The following is a 19,065-nucleotide window of genomic DNA, read 5'->3' on the forward strand; positions in this document are numbered from 1 at the left end:
TCAGTTCTCATCCCTTAAGAGTGAAATGTTTGAGATTCCTGAAGTGTTAATCTAGTTTAAAAAAACCCAACACAAAACATGGAAAGAACTCCATTTTGTGATGTTCCCTCTCTCCACTCCTACACTTTCAAGTAGTTTTGTAGCTTTGCACTTCAGCAGAGATAAGCTGTCCAGCTACTTCTTATTCTTGACTTGTAGCCCTGGTTGAGATGATGGCTGGTCTGTCAGTGCTACAAAATGTCTCTTGAAATGTCAAATCTAAACTTTTTGGGTAAAGGCTTAGGAAGTAATGCAGTCTTCAAATCCAGTTTTTAAATGCAATGTGTTTGTCTCAGATAAGTGAATGAGGTCTAATGGGTTGATGCACTGCCTGGGTAATAAGTGGTAGCTGATTTTACTTTTGTATTTGTCCTGTGTTTTCCTTTGGCCTGTATTTTGGTGTGATGTCCATCACTGCATCAGCAGATCTATTTAAAGTAAAATAACCTGGAGTACCTATTACTGATCACTGCTTTCTTGTTAAGCAGTTGGCATGAACTAATCAGATCCACGTTCAGATATAGATTTAGCAGAAAGCATTTGTGTTTTGTGGTACCACCCTAAAGGAGATGAGGAGATGTGCTGTGTCCAGGCCATTTGTGGGTTAGTAATGCACTTCTGTGTTTCACCTTGGAAATGGTTGTTAGATTTCAAGTGAGAGATGGATGTGACTGTTGAATTCCTTGCATCACTTTGAGGCTGATAATTGGACATTTGGGGGCAGTTTCTATTCAAAAAAGGCTGTGTTCAGCTCTGGTCACCATTACTCTTCAGTGCTTTCACTTCTATTTTCCCTCTTCAGTCTAACAGTTGTGGACTCAGATGGTGCCAGCAACTCCACCACTGCCAACCTGACTGTGAAGAAGGCAGTAGATTATCCTCCAGTGGCCAATGCTGGCCCAAACCAGGTGATCACCCTGCCCCAGAACTCCATCACGCTCTACGGCAACCAGAGCACGGATGACCACAGCATCGTCAGCTACGAGTGGCTGCTCAGCCCCAACAGCAAAGGGAAGGTGATGGAGATGCAGGTCAGTGTCTCCTGTGTTCCATCTGGATTGCTCACTAGCTGGGATTTTATCTACAATCAAACCAATTTTAATGTACTGTTAGCAAATGTCTTTTAGAATCCTACAGAGCGAATGTGTGGTGATTAAGGATGTGCTTGAAGTTAAATCCTTGTGAAGCTGGTGCACCAGCCTCACCACTGGTATCCTGTTCCTTTCTTGGGCAATGCAGCTTTAAATCCTACTGAAGAAGGGGGGTTGAGAGAGGTGGGAACTTTAGAGCTGAATCTTGGAGTCTAAATTTTGCTGATACTGGCCAGACTCTCCTCAGTGCTAAACAGTAAATGCTGGAACTTGTTTCTGTGTCATCATTTTTCTTTTAAAGATTATTACTACTGTCAAATTTATAGAATAAGAAAGTCCATTAATCAGGTTCACAATGTGTGGGATTTGCACATGGCTCCCCAGAGATTTTACTGGAGTTGGGAACTACTGAATCCCCAAAGATCTGCTTGTATGGCATTACTCTTGTTATGTCCCACAACAGTGTCCTTGTAGTATGCATAAATTTAGCTGCAAGAGCTTTGCTGAAGTGGCACAGACTCCTGCTCCCATAGCAGTTGGTAATAACCCCCCTAAAATGTGCTGGTAATGGTTACTTTAGAATCAGAGTCTTCTGCTTCACCCTCATCTGCATGAGGATTGTTTTTAATCCATTAATATCTTTTCTCACAGGGTGTGAGGACACCAGTCTTGCAGCTGTCTGCAATGCAGGAAGGTGATTACACCTACCAGCTCATAGTGACTGATTCTGCTGGGCACCAGTCCACTGCAGAGGTCACTGTGATAGTCCAGCCAGGTAAGCTGCTTTTACCTGCTCTTGCTGCTTCCCTTTGAGGGCTTGGAGGTGAGCAGCAATCTGTCAGCAACCTCTGTATCTTATGATGACTTTCAGAAAAGCTGCTCTGATTTAGGAACATTCTGGGCTCATATATTGCTGATAAATGAGCAAAAGAAAGCTTGTAGGAATATTACCTTTGTGGGCCATGCTCTTATTTTACACAATATAACCTAATTGATATTTTCCTACAATAAAGGCAGGATTGTATTTCCAAACAGCTGTATCTGTCCACAGTTCTGGGTCCTGGGGCAGGGGCAGGAAAAGTGGAGCAGTACTGAGAGAATGAGAGCAAAAATCAGAACTTCTAGTTTTCAGTCTCATTTTATTGCAGATGTGTGAATGAAATGCTCATTGGAATTCTTAACTGCTTTCAACCTCACTTTATCTGAGTACAAGGTAGTGGGCAAGGGATGTACTGGAGATCATGCAGAAAATCTTACTGGTGATGTTTTAAGCTTCAACTTTATGGTGTGTGTTTGAGAAATCCTGCATTCTTTTCCAGAGAACAACAAGCCTCCAAAGGCAGATGCTGGTCCTGATAAAGAATTGACTCTTCCTGTGGACAGCACCACTCTAGATGGCAGCAAGAGCTCAGATGACCAGAAGATTGTCTTCTATCTTTGGGAAAAAACACGGTGTGTATCACCTTCCATGTTCTTGTGTATCCAAATCTTTCATTTAAAACACCCCCACACCTCCCTCGTGTTCAGTCATGGTCACATGGGGCCTGACAAGCTTTACCAATGACCTGAATAAGACAAGGATTTATGTTTGATTGGAAAGAAGTGGAGTTTTCTTTGAGCATGAGAAATAGCTTTGCCTTCATCTCTAGGCCTGGCTCCCACTCGGAGTGTGGTGTGGCTCAGCTGTGTTTCCATTCACAGCAGTGGAGCTTGGGCTTGGTCTCTTGGAGAGACTGACTCTTGCAATCAACAACAGCAGGGCCTCCTAACTTGATGCTTTTGTAGTTTGTTTAAAGGAGGCAGAATTCTGTTCAACTCTAAATTCCCTGAAATGCTTTAGGGAATTCAGGAAAAAGCTTTGGAGCAACTTGCAGTAGCTTTTTCTGTTTGTTAATGCAATGTCTGTACAAAGCCCTAGAAATGAGGGACTGTCATTGCTTTGCACCTTTTTTTTTTAAAAAAAATGGCTCCTTGTGCAGTTCACAAGCCAAGTTGCTGAAAATACCACTATTTGTAAACACCACCTAAGTGCTGTTATCAGTTTTCCTTTGGTTTAAAATTAACCAAAACATTAACCTGCCAGAAATTGCGCTTTTTGTTCTGCATCCTGCACTTATTCTTTAGATTATCTTGCTGTAACTGGAGAACATAATTTTGATTTTTATAATGGCCTATTATTTCCAGGCTCCTGTTTGGAGCGAGGTTGCCTCCCGTGCTTTGTGCAAGGTTTAAACCTATCAAAACCCCTGAAAAATGTCCAAAACTAGCCAAACCCCTTGTGTCTTGGTTAGGGGTCCAGATGGTGTGAAGCTGGAGAATGCCAACAGCAGCATTGCCACTGTCACAGGCCTCCAGGTTGGGACATATGAGTTCACTCTGACAGTGAAAGATGAGAGGAACCTGCAGAGCCAAAGCTCCGTCAACGTCATTGTCAAGGAAGGTACGTCCAGCCACGAGCAGAGCTGCTCAGTCACAGGTTATCTCTGAGCAGTTCAGCAAACCTCTGTTCAGAGACATAACAAAAGTAAGGAATGGAGGGAGACAATGTGGAGAGCCCTGAAGTGGCCTTGAGGTTTGCCCTTTTCTGGAGGAATGGTATTTTCAGCTTCATCCTGCAGTATTTCCCTTCTCTTCCCTGGGGTTAGACTGGGATTTCTGGAGTACACTGGAGATGTAATGCAGTAATTTTTGACTGGGCATTACAAGATCTTTCTCCAAGTGTTTTCTCTCTGTTTATTTAGAGATAAATAAGCCGCCTGTTGCAAAGATTGCTGGTAATGTTGTCATCACCTTGCCCACGAACACAGCAGAGTTGGACGGATCGAAGTCCTCTGATGATAAGGGAATTGTCAGCTACTTGTGGACCCGGGATGAGGGGAGCCCTGCAGCTGGGGTGAGCTTTCTTTTGTAAAGGATCACAAAAATCAGTGCAAGGTAGTGATGTCATCTCCTGAGGAAATACAAAGCTCCTTGTTGGGCTGTTTCTCTGTCATATCCTGAAATATAGAAATATGTGGTGCTGCTTTGATCCTTTGTTTCCACGTACTTACTCTGTTCTGCCTTCCAGGAAGTCTTAAATAATTCAGACCATCATCCTGTCCTCCTCCTGTCCAATCTGGTAGAAGGGACCTACACATTTCACCTCAGAGTAACAGATGCCAAAGGAGAGAGTGATGTGGAAAGGACCACGGTGGAGGTCAAACCTGGTGAGTCTGGGTTTTGTGCTGTAGCACATTTGCCTGCAGCCCTCTGCATACAGTATACTGGTATTAAAATGTGTCATCTAGTCCAGTTTAGAACTGTAAACATCAAAAGTTTCAGGGGATGTGGTTGTGTTTTCCTGTGGTTTTTGAGGACTGACTCTCACTGCTTCTGTTACCTGTGGAAGCCATACTTGTGTCCCTTCCCACAGTGCCACTCTAGTTCTGTGTTCAAATCAGAAACATCCTGGAAAGATAGCTAAAACCCTGCCTTGTGCCCAGGCTGCTAAATAGAAACTCTAAAGATCTGTACAATCTACATTCTCTCTAGATCCTAGGAAAAATAACCTGGTGGAGATAATCCTGGATGTGAACGTGAGCCAGCTGACGGAGCGGCAGAAGGGGATGTTCATCCGGCAGATTGGGGTGCTGCTGGGGGTCCTTGACTCAGACATCACCGTGCAAAAGATCCAGCCATACACTGAACAAAGGTGGGATTCATCTGGGAAGGTGCACAGCAAGGAATTGCTTGAGGGTTTCAAAAATCAAGGCCTTTTAGAAAGCAGATTGGATCATTGGAACATGTGGAGTTGTTGCTTGTTGATATTCCTGCTCGGATCAGAGTTGCCAAGCAGGTCTTGAGTATCTTTCCCCTCTGGAGATGGTGCATTGCCCTTGAAAACTGCTGCTGCTGATGTATTTTCACCTCAAACCTGTAAAATAAGAACAAATCTGATTTGTTTTTTGAAAATTGTGGAAACTCTGTGAAGGGATGTTCTGCAGCTGGAGAGGTGACGGGGCTTCTTGCAGGAGTTTGCTGAAACACTTACAACACACCAGAGTGTGTAACAATCCCCCTCACCTTCATGCCAAGTTGGTAGCTCATACAATCACAGACTGGATTGGGTAGAAAGGCACTTTAGGGATCATCCAGTTCCAACCACACAGGCCCAGGCAGGGACATCTTCCACTAATTCTACAGTGGCTTTATTGCCTACACAACTGCTTTGACTTAGTGTATTAAAAAATGTTCTACATTTACCCTAAACACATGGAAGTTGGCTGCTGATCAGGGCTGTAGGTCAGGGTGGTATTGCCTACCTGGAGAGTGGTAACAAGCCATGAGTGGAAATCTGTTGAAATTAGTGCAATATTGCACTTAGTTTTTATTAAAAGGGGAGTAGTTTTAAAGTACCTAAAGCATTGAAGAAGATTTAAGGGACATGCTCAAAGTCCTGCAGCAAGTCAGCAATAAATCTGCTGTTACTTTACACCTAGCTGAGTGCTCTGATGTATCGATTCCTTTGTGCCCACCTGGCCTGCTGTAGCAGGAAAATCAGAATTCATTGTCCATGCAAACCTAGAGAGCTGAGAACAGAGGAGCCAGCACTTTCTGTTGTAACTGTAGCTCTCTGTCTCTGCCATGAGCAAGCCAGTCACCCCTGAGTAAGGCAAGTAAGGGATTCTTGTCATTAATGCTTCATCTGTTTATGTGTTCAAGCAGACAAAAGAGTGGGAAGTGTTATAAAGGAGCAGAGATTGTTTCCTGACAGATGGCTTTAAGATCCCATTTTTGCTTCCACTGTCAAAGTAACTTGTGCTGTTAAAAAAGAGCTTTTTCCTCTGACTGTTGGTTTGTTCTTTTTCTCATACTCTGAGAGTTTCACTGGTATGCCATTGACTCATAAGCTCACTAGTGGTAATAAATCCCAAATATTCATGCATCCTTTTGTGAGTCTGAAAAATCCACAGGGCTCTGCAAGGTGAGCAAGCCATGAGGAACAAGTTCTTCTATCATAAAGTTAATGCAGTAAAGCTGCAGAATACAGAATCCTTCACACCTGGGCTGTTTTTGGGCTACAGCACTTGGTGCATTCAAACTCAACTCTGCAAAAGACTTTAAACTTCCATTGTCTGGTGCTGGAGCTCTGTGCTGAGCATGTAAATGGACCCCCAAGTTTCAGGGTAGTAAAATCTTAGGATCCCACAGTGAGGAAGGAAGAAAACAGCAAGACCTTAAAGTTTGGGGATTTGATGCTTAGCATGAATGTGCAAAGATCTGCTTGATGTGCAAATTCAAGAACAGTGCAGCCCTAGCTTGGAAAACATGAATGGATCAGATATCCTGAAGGGTTTTCTACTGTAGGACCAGGTCTGCCATTACTGCTTTCAAACAGAGCCAGAAGTGTGGTCTTCAGATAAATTTGGGATTCTGAGTAAGTCCCTCTAATGACAGACTGGAGAGTGTGGCTCTCCTCCTGATATTTGGAGAAGCAGCAGATAATTACTATTTTTTCCCTTTCTTCCAGCACAAAGATGGTGTTCTTTGTGCAGAACCAGCCTCCCCATCAGATATTCAAAGGACGAGAGGTGGCCTGGACGCTGAAGAACGAACTGAGGAAACAACAGTCAGACTTCCTCATCTTCCGGGCCCTGGAGATTAACACAGTCAGTAAGTGAGAGTCTCTTGGGACAGACTGAACATCTTTTACCTTCTTTTCAGCTGCCTGACAGAAATAAGGGTGCTAAAACCACCCACATGCCCACACACTTACACTCACTGCAGGAGCTTTCATGTTAATAAATGGGAAACAGAAAATTAAGTCTATTAGACTATTTACTAATCACTTATTTACCAATTAATTCTGTCTATTCACTATTCAACTTCTTATAAATAATTACTTGCATTGTTGCTGTGAAGATAAGAGTTCACAAAACCAAAAGCAGATTGATACTTATGAAACTAAAATACAGTGTTAATGGACTATAGCCACTGAAATCAGTGTCATCCTGAAAACAATAAACTGTACATCTTGGTAGCTGTGAACCCACTCATTTCCTGTGCAGCACAAACATCAGTCTGCAAGAAATGTTCCTCTTCTATCATTATTTTACATCTTTACATTATCACTGCTTTTCTTCTATGAGATCCATCCTGTGAGGATCATTTGCTGATCAGTTAGAGATTTGAAACTAGAATTGTGTAAATTAATTATTTTCATTACTTCCTGATCTTACCATTTTGTGGCCTTCAGAAGCCATTTGTCAGTTCTGTTTGGTGCCTCCAAAGGATCTGTTTGTTTCTTGTCTGTCTCACAGGCGGGGTTTGAATTGGAAAATCAAAACTTTGTTTAAAAACATTTACTTGCCTAATATACAAATTCCATAACTTGTATATCAAAATGAGGATTTATTAGGCAAAATATATGTTGCTGGTGAAGTGGGATGTTTCAGTTTGGCAGGAAGCCCAGGTGCTTACTTTGCACTTCTCACCTCTTGTGATTAGGGCTCAGCTATGAATAATCTACAGGGGGGCCACATTCAGATCAGAGCCTGCAGGAGGGGTTGGCTGAATTGAACTATTTTGTCCCATTTTTGCCTCACCTGTGAGTCATTTAGTTCACCTTGCTGGTTTTGGCCCCCAGCCTGTCAGCTGAACTGCTCTGAGCACGGGCGCTGTGACTCCTTCACCAAGCGCTGTGTGTGTGACCCCTTCTGGATGGAGAATTTCCTCAGGGTGCAGATGGGGGACGGCGAAAGCAACTGCGGTACGTGACCCCCCCCCGGGCTGGGCACCTTGGCAGAGAAACCCCTGTTTGAAACCCAGGCTGGGCACATGCCAGGCACCTGCTGTCTCCCCATCGTTCTGATGAGGTGCTGACACCAGCACACAGACCCTTGTCTCACCTCTGGGCAGATGTTTGACAGGGGAGTGAGTCCCCTTCTCACCCTCCCAGTGGACACTCACTAAGAGTTGAGTCCATTCTGGCTGTATAAATCACAGCTCTCTTCTGTCATCTCTGTCCTGCCACAGGAGAGCAAATTTTATAAACCAGCACAGTGAACACTGCCCAGCAAGTCCACACACTGCATCTTGATCTTCCCAAGGGGATGTGGTGGTGCTGCCAGTGGGGAATGCCAGCCTCTAATTCTGCAAAGAGACAGGCCTTGTCTTTTCTTTCCCAAAACCAGTCCCCTAAAATGTGCACTGTCAATTGTACGAGGTGCCAAAATGTGTTTATCTCTGGGGTTTTGCTTGCAGAGTGGAGTGTGCTGTATGTGATCATTGCATCTTTTGTCATCGTGGTTGCCTTTGGAATCTTGTCGTGGATGGTGATCTGCTGCTGCAAAAGGTAGGACTGAGACCAAACCCCTGCTGTATCCAGGTTTCACAGCCAAGTGTCTGCTGTAGGAGGTTAAAGATTCAAACCCAGCAGGTCATCTGCTGAACCTTGGGATGCTGGGTTTTCTCACTTAAGTGTTTCAAGTTAAATGTTGAAGTTCCAGAACTCTGGGTTATGTTAAGAAGCAAAATTTGGATTAACCTATAAATGTGCAACTGAGCAATATTTTAATGTTTCGCTTTGTAATGTGAACATAATCCTAAATAGCAAGTGCTTTAGCTTTGAAGATCAGGGTTGTTTTTCTTCTGGCTCTTTTGGAAATGGACTGTGTCTTAATTCCTTTTTCTCCCCTTTAGACGGAAAGGAAAATCCAAAAGAAAAAGCAAATACAAGATTTTGGATGCAACGGATCAAGAAAGCCTGGAGTTAAAACCAAATCCCAAAGCAGGTAAAACTTGAGAGGGAAGAGCTCAGCACTTCCAGAGTGCTGACTGAAGACTCTTCCTCAGTGCACTTAAAATCACAGTGAAACAAACATGATGTAGGGACTGACAGAGAGGTCTCAGAAGATCTGAGAGCTTGTCTCAGATCTGTATATGGGGTATTTAGTAAAGTCATCTAATTTTTAGGTTTGGAAATTGGAGCTGAAACTGGCCTGGTCCTGATGTCTCCACTTGGTACCTCAGAAGTAGGAAGTGGATGCATTAAGCTGTGCAGAACAGCCTGACTCAGGAAGCCCAAAATTGGGTCTTGACTGTAACTTCTCCTGCTCTGAAGTTTTCCCCTAGGTTCTGGTAGTTCCCTTCTTGCCAATGTGCAATTCTTTGGTCATTCTCTACAGCAAAGCAGGAATTCAGTGGCACTAAACATTACACTAAACTGATCAACACCTGAGAACAACCTCAAAATACTTGTGTACTGGAGAGACTGAGGTTTATTTCTGCTCTGCTGCTCACCCACCACAAACAACTGGTTCATCAACTTATTTATTCTTGCTCCTGTGTGCATCTGGCTGTGAAAATTTCACATTTTAGCTCATCCTCTAGTTTTCCAGTAAGCAGGTGTATTTCAGAGGGAGATCCATTAATTCCTCAGTGCTCCATGTGGCTACAGGTCCATTGGCCCATTCCAGAAGGGCAGGATTTGTCTTCAGCATTCTTAGCCAGCATTTTCCTGCCCGCATTGCTGACCTGAGAGTGCTTGTCAGTGCTTTGCAAAGATCAAGGAGTTATTTCAGGCTGGAGTGTTTTTATCTGATACATGAACCAAGCCATGGCCACCTGCTGACTGACCAGGAAAAGAGGGAAGTGTTGGGAAGGATGTGCCAAGTACAACCCTGCTGAATGCCAGGGAGCTCTGCAGCTGCTGAGTGTGTGTTTCATATCAGAGTGTGTCCTGGTTTTGTTTAGAGAAGGGGATGTGTTAACTGTGCATGGAAAAGAGTCCCTGATCCTTGTTTGCTAGCAGAAAATGACTGCTCATCCTGGTATTATCCCATTTAATGGTGTTCCAGCAAAGTGAGCAGTGCCCAAGAGCAGCATGGAGGGCATTGCAGTGACAGACTGATCTGCTGTTCCTCTGAGGACCAGGCTGTCCCAACTGCTCAGACACGGATACCCTTGCAGGAAACCCGGGTGTGTTTCCCTCCCTCAGCACCCAACTCTGCTTTAATCTGACCATCTGTCACCTCAGAGCCCACTGTGCAATAAATGTGCTAAATGTGCCTCACCATTTGCTCTCTAGTAACTAAACTCATCTTGCTGCTTCTGAGGCTGGCTGCTGACTGAAGTCTTTTTCCTTGCTAGATATGTCCAGGGAGCTTTCTGCTAACAGAGGAAATGTTGCATTTCTCCATTAAGAAAAAGCTAAATTTAAATATTTCCTCTGCTGACAATATCAGTAGACGTCTCTCTCCTGTCCTTGTAGATTAATCTAAATTCATCCTGCTAATTTATCTCTCTTCCCTTGCACGCAGGAGTAGCAGAGAGGAGAGTAGGGAGAGGGTAGTGGGATGGCAGAGATCTTCCCTCACACACCTGCATATTCTTTTACTCCAGGTGTGAGCCCTCCAAGCATTTTCTAGGCAATGCCCGGAGCAAGGTTAGGGAGACAGAGCTCCCACGTGTACTCACAGCCCCTTCTGGTCACATCATTGCCTTCCTGTCTGCTTGTTGTGCTTTGTGCTGTCTTGGAGTGTTGTTGTGACCTCTGACATGCCAGAGTGTCTGAGACAGGATCACTTTGGCTTCAGCATCACAGGGAATAAGAGACACAGAGAGGAAAGTCAGATTCTGCTCCCTCTTAGACGTGATTGGAAAAGGAGGGATGGAGCAAGGTGAGGTCCTCACTGGTGTTAAAAGCTTTTCTAACCTGGGAATGTTTCCCCTTCAAGGTGGCAGACAGAAAGCCCAAGTCCTCAACACGAGCCTGATGCACTCAGAGTCCGAGCTGGACAGTGATGAAGCCATCTTCACATGGCCTGACCGGGAAAAAGGGAAACTGCTCCGCAGCCAGAACGGCTCCTTGCGCAACGGCCAGCTGACCCTCAAAGCCAAGAACCAGAGGGAGGAAATCCTATAGCTCCCCTTGGGCAGCCTTGGCTGGAGCTCAGCAGGGATGGCCAATCCCGTCCCTGTCCTACCAGGGCCTTCACAGGCCACTTTGACTAGGACAACGCTGCTAACTCGTTTCACAGAAAATAACTTTGATTTTGTGGGTTTCTTTTCATTCGGTTCAAACTGGTTGTACTTGAATTTGAACTTCAAGGGAAATTAAAGGGAGGAGAAGGCAACTGTGAACCCCAGGAGAAGAGTTAGAAAAGGATGGAGCTGGCATCTGGAGAGGGCAGGACAGAACTACTTGGAGCAACTGTGAATGTGCAGGAACTTCCTAAGCCACCTCAGACTGCAGTGGAGGCAGCACCTGTGGACTTGCAGCTCACTTGCCTTGGAGTTCCTTGGAGAAGGAAAGTCAAGTCCTTGAGCTGTGCTCTGAGCTTCCTTCAGGTTCCCGTAGCCTACCACAGGCTACTTGTGCTGTCCAGCAACTTTCTTCTCCTTTACTCCCACCTTCCCTAATGGTTTAAGCACTATTTTAATGTAGATTTATCCTTTCACATGCACTTGCTGCTGTTGGAGTGTAGAGGAGGGGGAATGTAAACACTCTGGCCACACTCTGGCAGTTTGCAGGTAGGAGAGGGGTTTGTGGCTGATCCAAATCGCTGTCAGGCTGCTCTCATGGGAAGTGTTGGGACTTGGTGCCTGTTTGTGTGTGAAAAGCTGACCTGTGGCTGCTGCCCAGGCTGGGAGACCCCCTCCTGCAGCAAAGTTCTGTTTGTTACCAGAGCTGGGGATACACACACCCACCTTTGGTACCTGTGTCCAATGTCTGGCTTCCTTCCAAAGCTGTGACATGTTCTGTGGCCCCAGCAGCTTCTGTTGGTCACCAGGCCGTCCATGAGGCTGGACATTAACCATATCTCAGTTATGGAACACTATGTACTGTGGTTTTTTGGTTTGGGTTTTCTTTTTCCCCTTAAAATTTGCACATCCCAGGTGATGGGGATTGGTCTGTGCAGTCCCCAGCTGGCTGCTCCCTCAGGCTGGCAGCTCACTGGCCTTGTGCTGTTGTGGCTGCAGAGCCCTGTGTGCTCCTATCACAGTACCAAGAGCACACGTGGTGTCCTTTTGTGGTGGAAAAGGGAACTCTGGGTGCCCAGGGGTGGTGGGCAGTGCCAGCAGCACGTGGCACAGCGTGTCACTGTGTCCCTGCTGCCTGAGCCCAAGGGCAGGCAGGGGGATCCTTCCCCATTCCCACTCCCTTATCTCACTGTGCTGCTGTCGTGAGTTGCACCCTGTCCTCAGGCAGAGCTCAGCCTCGTGCTGGCATGAAGGATGCCACTGCTTCTCTGGGGATGGGTGGGCAGTTCATTGGCTTTCTTTGTGTTTAATTTAAAAACTGGAAACTGGTTTCTTTGGATTTTTTTTTCTTCTTCTTCTTGAGCTATGAAAGCCAAAAGGCATTAAGTTCCTCAGTTGTATTTATATTGCTGCACTACTGATTTGTGTTGAGCTAGATGAAGATTAAACACTATTGAACGTGAGGGGATGTTCCCTCACTGAATGTAGTCGTGGCTGCTGCTGAGTTTATTTTTTGGGCAATCAGCTGTTCCTCAGGCCAGCACTGGAGCCTGCAGCTCTCCCAGTGCTGAGGCTGTGGCATTTGCTGGCGTCACAGCACAGGCCACCCTCTGCCTGGGCTCAGAGCTGGGGCTTGGCTCAGGCTTCCCCTTCCTGGAGGCTCCTGTGCCCGCTCTTCCCTGGGCTCCTTCCCTCCAAACCCACCCAGGACCACACATGGGGAGGGCTGACCCTGGGAGGCTCCTCAGAGGACACAGCCCAGTGCTGGCTGTCCCATGGCCCCACACTTAACTCTTGGGTGACACCACCCTCTGTGTGTCCCTTCATTTGGATATAAGTGAACAAACTGTGGGAACAGGAGGGTTTGGAGCTGCAGGGATTGACCAGGTGTGGCCCTGAGGCTGCACCTGGAGCACTTTGTGCTGGGAGAGAGGAGCTGTTGGGCTCTGCCTGGTTCTGATCCTTGGGGATTGTGCTTTTTGAGCCCCTCACTCCTGCCCATCCCAGGGAGGGCTCCCAGCAGCAGGTGGGGGCTCAGCCATTGGGCACTGGATGCTGCAGGGGTCAGTGCTCTTCTCAACAGTCCCAGGGTGGGCTTTCAGTGAGCCTGGCTGCTTGTTACAGGAGAGGGAATTACAGTCAGTGCCACTGTTACCTCCAAAACCTTTGTTCACCTGCAGTTGTTTCCTTCACCCCGTGTGAGGTCACTGTGGGGTCACAGCCCTTCAGGTGGGTTTGCTGTACTGAGGGGCTGTACCCCAACCCAAGTTTGGGCTTTGGCCTTCCCTTTGTGCCCAGCAGCTCCAAGTCACTTACCATCTCTGAGTGTAGGTTTGTGACAGCACAGCCCAAGCTCACACTAGATTCCTGGCTCCCATTAGCATTCCTTGGCTGTGCAGTCTCTTTCCCCTCCACATGTTAACCCTCAGTGTCACCAAGCCTTCAGGAATGGGGACAGGCTCTGCACCCCAGCTTTGTGGGGCACAAGGACGTGTGGAGCTGACAGAGCTGAGGAGACCCCCCCAGGCTGAAGGTGGGAACTTCTGGCCCAAGATAAGAGCAGGATGGGCTGTCTGCTGTAGTGCCCCAGGAGCACAGCTCTCCCCAGGTGTGTGCACAGACCTTCCCTGGGGTTTTGGAATCCCTTTCCCTGCTCTCCTCCTCTCCCAGTGTCACTGATTTTGCTGCCAGTTTGTTACCCAAGCACCGTGAGCGTGACCTTGCTCAGGAAGGTTTCTGCATTGCTGTGCTTTATGATTTCACAATTAGACACTGGCTACAAGTTGCCCACGTGTGGAAGTTAAAGGCTGAGACATCTGTCAGATGAACCAGCACCTTCACTCAGTTTTGTTTCCTTTAACATATTCAAGTGCTGGTAAAGATGTTTAAGGCAGATTCTACAGTTTTTCAATAGTTTAACAGCTCTTAAATCTTTTCCACATCCTACTGCATAGCTGGGGGTGCCCAACCTGTCTGCACTTTGGTTAATGATGTTTGGTGATTCCAGTGTTACTTGGGTCAAGACTAAAAGTCTTATTTTTTTAAACAAAATGCTTCTTGCAAATGGGAAGATGTTTTTTACAAATGGGAAGATGTTTTGCTTCTTTGTCCAGTTTCAGCTGTGGAACAGTTCTCACCTAAGACTTGATTTCACAGGAAAGCAAACCAGCAGCTGCCCCACTCCTGGATAGCAGCACCTCCTCATGCAGTAGATGAATGTTTATTAGTTAGTGGAGATGACTGTGGCCACCCAGCTCTTGCTGGGGCTGGCTGTGTAGGGAGCACACTTTAGCACATGGCAGTCAGGAAGGAAACGATGGCACTCAGACACAGATTTTTTGGAGAGGGAAGGAGATTCACCTTCAGAGTTGTCCTTCTGTCCATGCACAGTTCACGTGGTCCATGGGGTGGGCTGGAGCCTCTGAGTTCACTTCCCTCAATGTCACCTAAGGACAGAGGAAGCCGGATCTGCTGAGCTCCCCAGCTTGGCTCCGCTTGGTGGGTGGGGAGAACTTACAGCAGCCCCGGGGCAGTGCCAGAAGAGGAGAATGGGGTTTCTCACTGCCCTGAGGGCAAAGAGCTGCTCCTGCCTTCAGCAGTTTCTGGTCTGTGTCACATCCCCAGGGGGGAATCAGGGCCTGGGCTGGAGCCTCAGAGCAGCCCCAGGCTGGCAGTCTGTGAAATGGGTTTTATTGCTGGAATCTCACAGCTCAAGAAACTGAGGCAGCTGTGACAGTGGCCAAGGCAGCAGCTCGAGGGCTCTCCCACCACGGCTGTCCCGCTGTTTAGTGGCTCAGCAGCCCGGGGAAGCCCCGCAGTCCCTCGGGTGCCGGGATTTGGCCGTAGGCACCGAGGCCAAGGCCAGGCGCCTGTCGGACCGTGGCGGAGCCAGAGAGGTCGGGGCTGCGGTTGCAGCTACACCACTTGTGCTTCCCTAAGCAGGACCGTGGCTACGAAGAGTTAAAAAAAACAAAACCAAAAGGCTCTTTCCGGAGCCAGAGGAACCCGGTTTTTCCTCTCTTTGTACTCATCCTGCTGCATGTGCTGTCCTTGCTCCGACCGTGTGGATTTGGCGCTGCTCCCCAGCGCCTTCCTGTCATTAGGATTCCCTGGATTGCTGCTGCTTTCCTTCTTCCAGCCGGGCTCTCCCTGACAGCAGCTCCCGCACCTCGCCCGGGTCTCCCGTAGCCGCGGGGGGGACGCAGTTCCAGTAACGATGTGCTCCGTAAATTATCCCTGTGCTGAGGGTATGGGCACGCTGCGGGGATGCCGGTGGCTCCCTGGGAGCTGGGGACACATTGTGGCACCGCTGGTACCCTGCAGAGGTGCCAGAGATGCCACAATGTGGCATCTCCATCACCGGCTGCGGAAGATGCCCCCAGGGCTGCTCAGAGCTGGGCAGGAGCGTTGGTCACGGCCCTGAGAGAGGCCGGGATTTGCCGGGGCTCAGCTGGAGGACCGACCCTGTGCCGGTCATGTCCCAGTGGGAATTGGTGGCCCCACCACAGCCCACCTGCTCCCAGCCACCGGCATCCCTCACGTCCCTCCTGACCGGGCGTAGACCCAGCGTCACTCCCCGTCTCGCTGCTGGCCCGGTGGGGATTGTTATAGGCATTTTGGGGCAAGCGTGGCTGGCTCGGAGCCGGAGTCTCAGAGCATCCCTGCTCCTGCCTCCCCTCTCCCGCTGCTCCTCCTGCTGAGGCAGAGCCCCGAGGGGCATCGGGGGCGATGCGGGTGCTGCGGTGGAGGCCCGCGGGCACCGTCACCCTCCGTCCATCCCTCCGTCCGCCCGTCGCTCCAGGCGGGGCCCGTGCTCCGAGTGAGTCCGTCTTTCCATTGTTCAAACAATCTCTTTTCCACACGCGGTGCCAAAGGCTCCCCGCTCGCTCCCGCACGCGCCAGTATATTTAGCTGCCTGTAAGCCTCTACCTTTCCTTATATAGGAGAGGCCAAACGAATTTCTCACTCTCATTATTAATAGCCTGAGAGGAGCTCTTAGGAGGCTGCCAAAAATAGCAGGCAAACAGAGCGCACCCGGGGTGGGGAGGGTGTCGTGGCAGGCAGGGAGCCGCCGGGACCGCCGCGGGAGGGATGCCACGCTGCTGGCCCTGGCTTTTCCCTTTGGGAACCATGCTAAGGTGTCTCCCAGCATCTTGCCCCGGGCAGGGGGTCCCCCTTGCCCTGCCAGCTCTCCGCAGGTAGGACAGGCGGGGCTCTGGGTGGGCAGAAGCAGCCCTGTACCCCCGACTTGGGAGCTGGAGATGCTGGAACAACCGCCCCGAGGTTGCGGACACCCCAAGTGGGTGGCCTGGGGCAACCCTGGGATCTCCATCCCCACGGGGTCCCTTGGCCATGGGAATCTTGTGTGGCTGAGGTGGTGACAGGTTTTACCCTTCTGTGCACTACACGAGCTCCGTTTTGCCCTCGAGCTGCCCTGGGCTGCTTCTGGGCCCAGTGGTGTGTGCCGGCTCCCCCACAACAGGGCTTTGGGACCCCCGCGGGCACCCGGGGGACGTGGGGCAGGTGGCAGAGCTGGCCGGCTGTCTGCGTGCTGGGGGCAGCCCTGGCTGGCTCTGTCCAGGAGGGAGAGGGTTTCTCAGCAGAGATCACCCAGAATCGGGTAAATGTGCCGGGACACCGAGACCGGGATGGGGAGAGTGAGAAGGGAGCTTTGGGATGCCCAGCGAGTGAGGGGTCTTCGACTGCACCCGCAGATGTTGCATTCCTGGCAGGGTCTGCCTTAAATCCCTCCCTCCTCCCTCCCTCCCTGGCGAGGAACTTCTCCCGCTGAACTGGAGGATGCTGCAAGCTCCTGCGGACGAGCCGGAGGAGTCCTGTGGCAAAGTCAAGGCGAGCAGGGAAGCAACGTGCTCGTGCCGGGTGTCACCGCAGTTCGCTGCCGCCAGCCCAGCCTGCTGCGGCCGGTGTCACCTCCAGGACCGTGAGTGGCCTTGCGGGCGGGAGGTGCGGGGTCTGCGGGGGGCAGCGGGGCTTTCCCTGCCGCCAAGGTTTAACCTTCAGCGAGCCCGGCCGGTGCTGAGCCCGCCGGGGCCGGGGATGCTCCTGCTGCGGGGCGCCGGCAGCGGCTCCGCGTGGGCGGGGAGGGGACACCCTGGGGAGGGGGACACCGCGGCCCCCCCTGTTTGGGGCCAGCCCGGGTGCAGGCGGAGGAGCGGGGGGTGGCAGCAAGTCCCTGTGTGGCTGGGGGCACACTGGGCACCCCCCGGCAGGTCCCGGCTGCAGAGGGGTCGTGGGTGGTGAATGCTGGGGCTCTGCGGGCAGCACCCGGCCCTTCTGCCTGCGGGTGTCCCCCTGCAGCGGGGCGGGTCGCCCCCTCCCCAGGGAGCTGAGGCGCCCTCCGCCAGGCAAAGTGGGGACACCCCACGCCTATGGGATAGGGTGGGAAACCCAACTTCTGGGCACCTCGGCATCGCATTTTGGACTCGCATGGAGGGAAGTGCTGACCACCACGCCCGGGTGCAGCAGGGTCATGCGCCCACCGCCCCGACACGGGCTATGCCGGGCGGAGGGACGGCCGGACGGGAACCGGGCTGCTTCCCCAGGCACCCTGTGCCAGCGCTCTCCTTGCACCCACCTCCCTCCTGCTTGCTGGGCCTCTTGATGTTTTATATGTCACTCAGCAGCTGCTGCAGTGAGTTTGCCGGGGATGGATGAGCAGGGGGAAGCCGGCTGGGGGGGCAGCGCTGGATGGGAAAACTTGGAAAGGCCCCTGCGGGGCAGCGGCTGCCGAGCTCGGCCAGGGACGCGGCTCTGGCGGAGCAGGGGGGGAAAAAAAAAGACTCTTCCTTTTATAGCCAAGCTGGGGTTGTTGGGTGTCTGCGGGCCGTGGGTGCCACTACGGCCGGCGCCGGCAACCCCCCGGCTCCTCCATCTCCCCCTGCAAAGCCGCCTGGTGCCTACAAACCACCCTGCCCGGGCACGGAGCTGCTCTCGGGGCACGTAGAGAACACGGGGGGCTGCTCTGGCCGAGGACTCACAGCCGGTCTGCGGGCATGGAGAATTCGTGGAAGAGGGGCTGCCCCAGGTCACAGCTCCCTGGTGGGTTTCGGCTCGGGGTCTACAGCTGCAAAATGCAGCACTGGGGCTGGGGAGGGCTCGGGGATGCCTTCGGTGGTGGGGGGCACGCCCAGGGCTGCAGAGGGGTTGGTGGCGATGACAGGGCACAGAGAGGGCAGTGGGGTAGAACCGGTCTGTGGAACTGGGCAGGGGCAAGGAGGGATAGTGGGAGCAGGCAGGGGGGCCCGGGCTGGAGCAGGGGACACAAGATGCCCCGGATGCAGTGAGCTGGGTGCAGCCCTCCAAGGTCACCGGGAGAGCCCGGCCGAGGGCTGGGAGAACAGTGCCACGGGCTGGGGCTGCATGGGCCACTCGGGCTGGAGTGTCTCTAACACCCAGCACTGGGAGACTGCCCAAGGTCAGCCGAGGTGATTGGAGATGAACTCGGCTGCAATGCAAGAGCCCTGGCTTAGCGGTTTCAGGGTAGGTGCAGCCATGAGCTTGGGGTCCTGGCAGTCCCTGGGACCCCCGGCACTGCTGCAGCAAATCCTCAGGGCAGCATGGCACTGCCCTGCAGGGCCGGCAGAGCCCCAGGGCTGGAGTGGGTGCATCTCTGCAGCCTCAGGCTCAGGACACTCACTCTGATTTGGGGTGGGACAGGGATGCTGGTGCTGCCAGACGCACTGTGCCCACTGCTCCTGCTGGGCTGGGCACTTGTCTTGGCTCCTGGGAGCCGTGTCTGGGATCCTCAGGGCTGGATCCCTGGGGACCATCCATGGGGGAGCTCCTGGGCTGCTGGCAGAGCATCCTGGCTGTGTCATGCTGTGCCCCAAAGCTGTGGTTGGTGTCTTGGGGGGCCACTGAGCATCGACTGCTGCCTGTGGCTGCTTGAGCTGGGCTGGTGACGTGAGGCTAGACTTGGCACCCGGGGGCTCCTTGCAGGGAGCTGCGGTGT

The 19,065-nt window shown here is 50.8% G+C and overlaps 1 protein-coding gene across 3 annotated transcripts in view; it reads left to right on the forward strand.

Annotated features, from left to right (window-relative positions):
* The window catches only part of KIAA0319L (KIAA0319 like), a 30,402-nt gene extending 17,822 nt beyond the window's left edge, over positions 1-12,580 (forward strand). For all 3 annotated transcript variants that reach the window (XM_018922564.3, XM_018922563.3, XM_050983212.1), the window contains exons 10-21: positions 842-1,070; positions 1,782-1,905; positions 2,450-2,582; positions 3,422-3,570; positions 3,872-4,023; positions 4,198-4,336; positions 4,662-4,821; positions 6,640-6,782; positions 7,756-7,878; positions 8,373-8,463; positions 8,811-8,902; positions 10,847-12,580. In XM_018922564.3, coding sequence (XP_018778109.1) covers positions 842-1,070; positions 1,782-1,905; positions 2,450-2,582; positions 3,422-3,570; positions 3,872-4,023; positions 4,198-4,336; positions 4,662-4,821; positions 6,640-6,782; positions 7,756-7,878; positions 8,373-8,463; positions 8,811-8,902; positions 10,847-11,034 — 1,723 coding nt within the window. In that variant the 3' untranslated portion in view covers positions 11,035-12,580. The remainder of the gene's footprint in view (positions 1-841; positions 1,071-1,781; positions 1,906-2,449; positions 2,583-3,421; positions 3,571-3,871; positions 4,024-4,197; positions 4,337-4,661; positions 4,822-6,639; positions 6,783-7,755; positions 7,879-8,372; positions 8,464-8,810; positions 8,903-10,846) is intronic.
* Positions 12,581-19,065: the final 6,485 nt, after the last annotated feature.

Source organism: Serinus canaria, chromosome 23, assembly GCF_022539315.1.
Source record: "Serinus canaria isolate serCan28SL12 chromosome 23, serCan2020, whole genome shotgun sequence".
In the NCBI taxonomy this organism is placed as follows: domain Eukaryota; kingdom Metazoa; phylum Chordata; class Aves; order Passeriformes; family Fringillidae; genus Serinus; species Serinus canaria.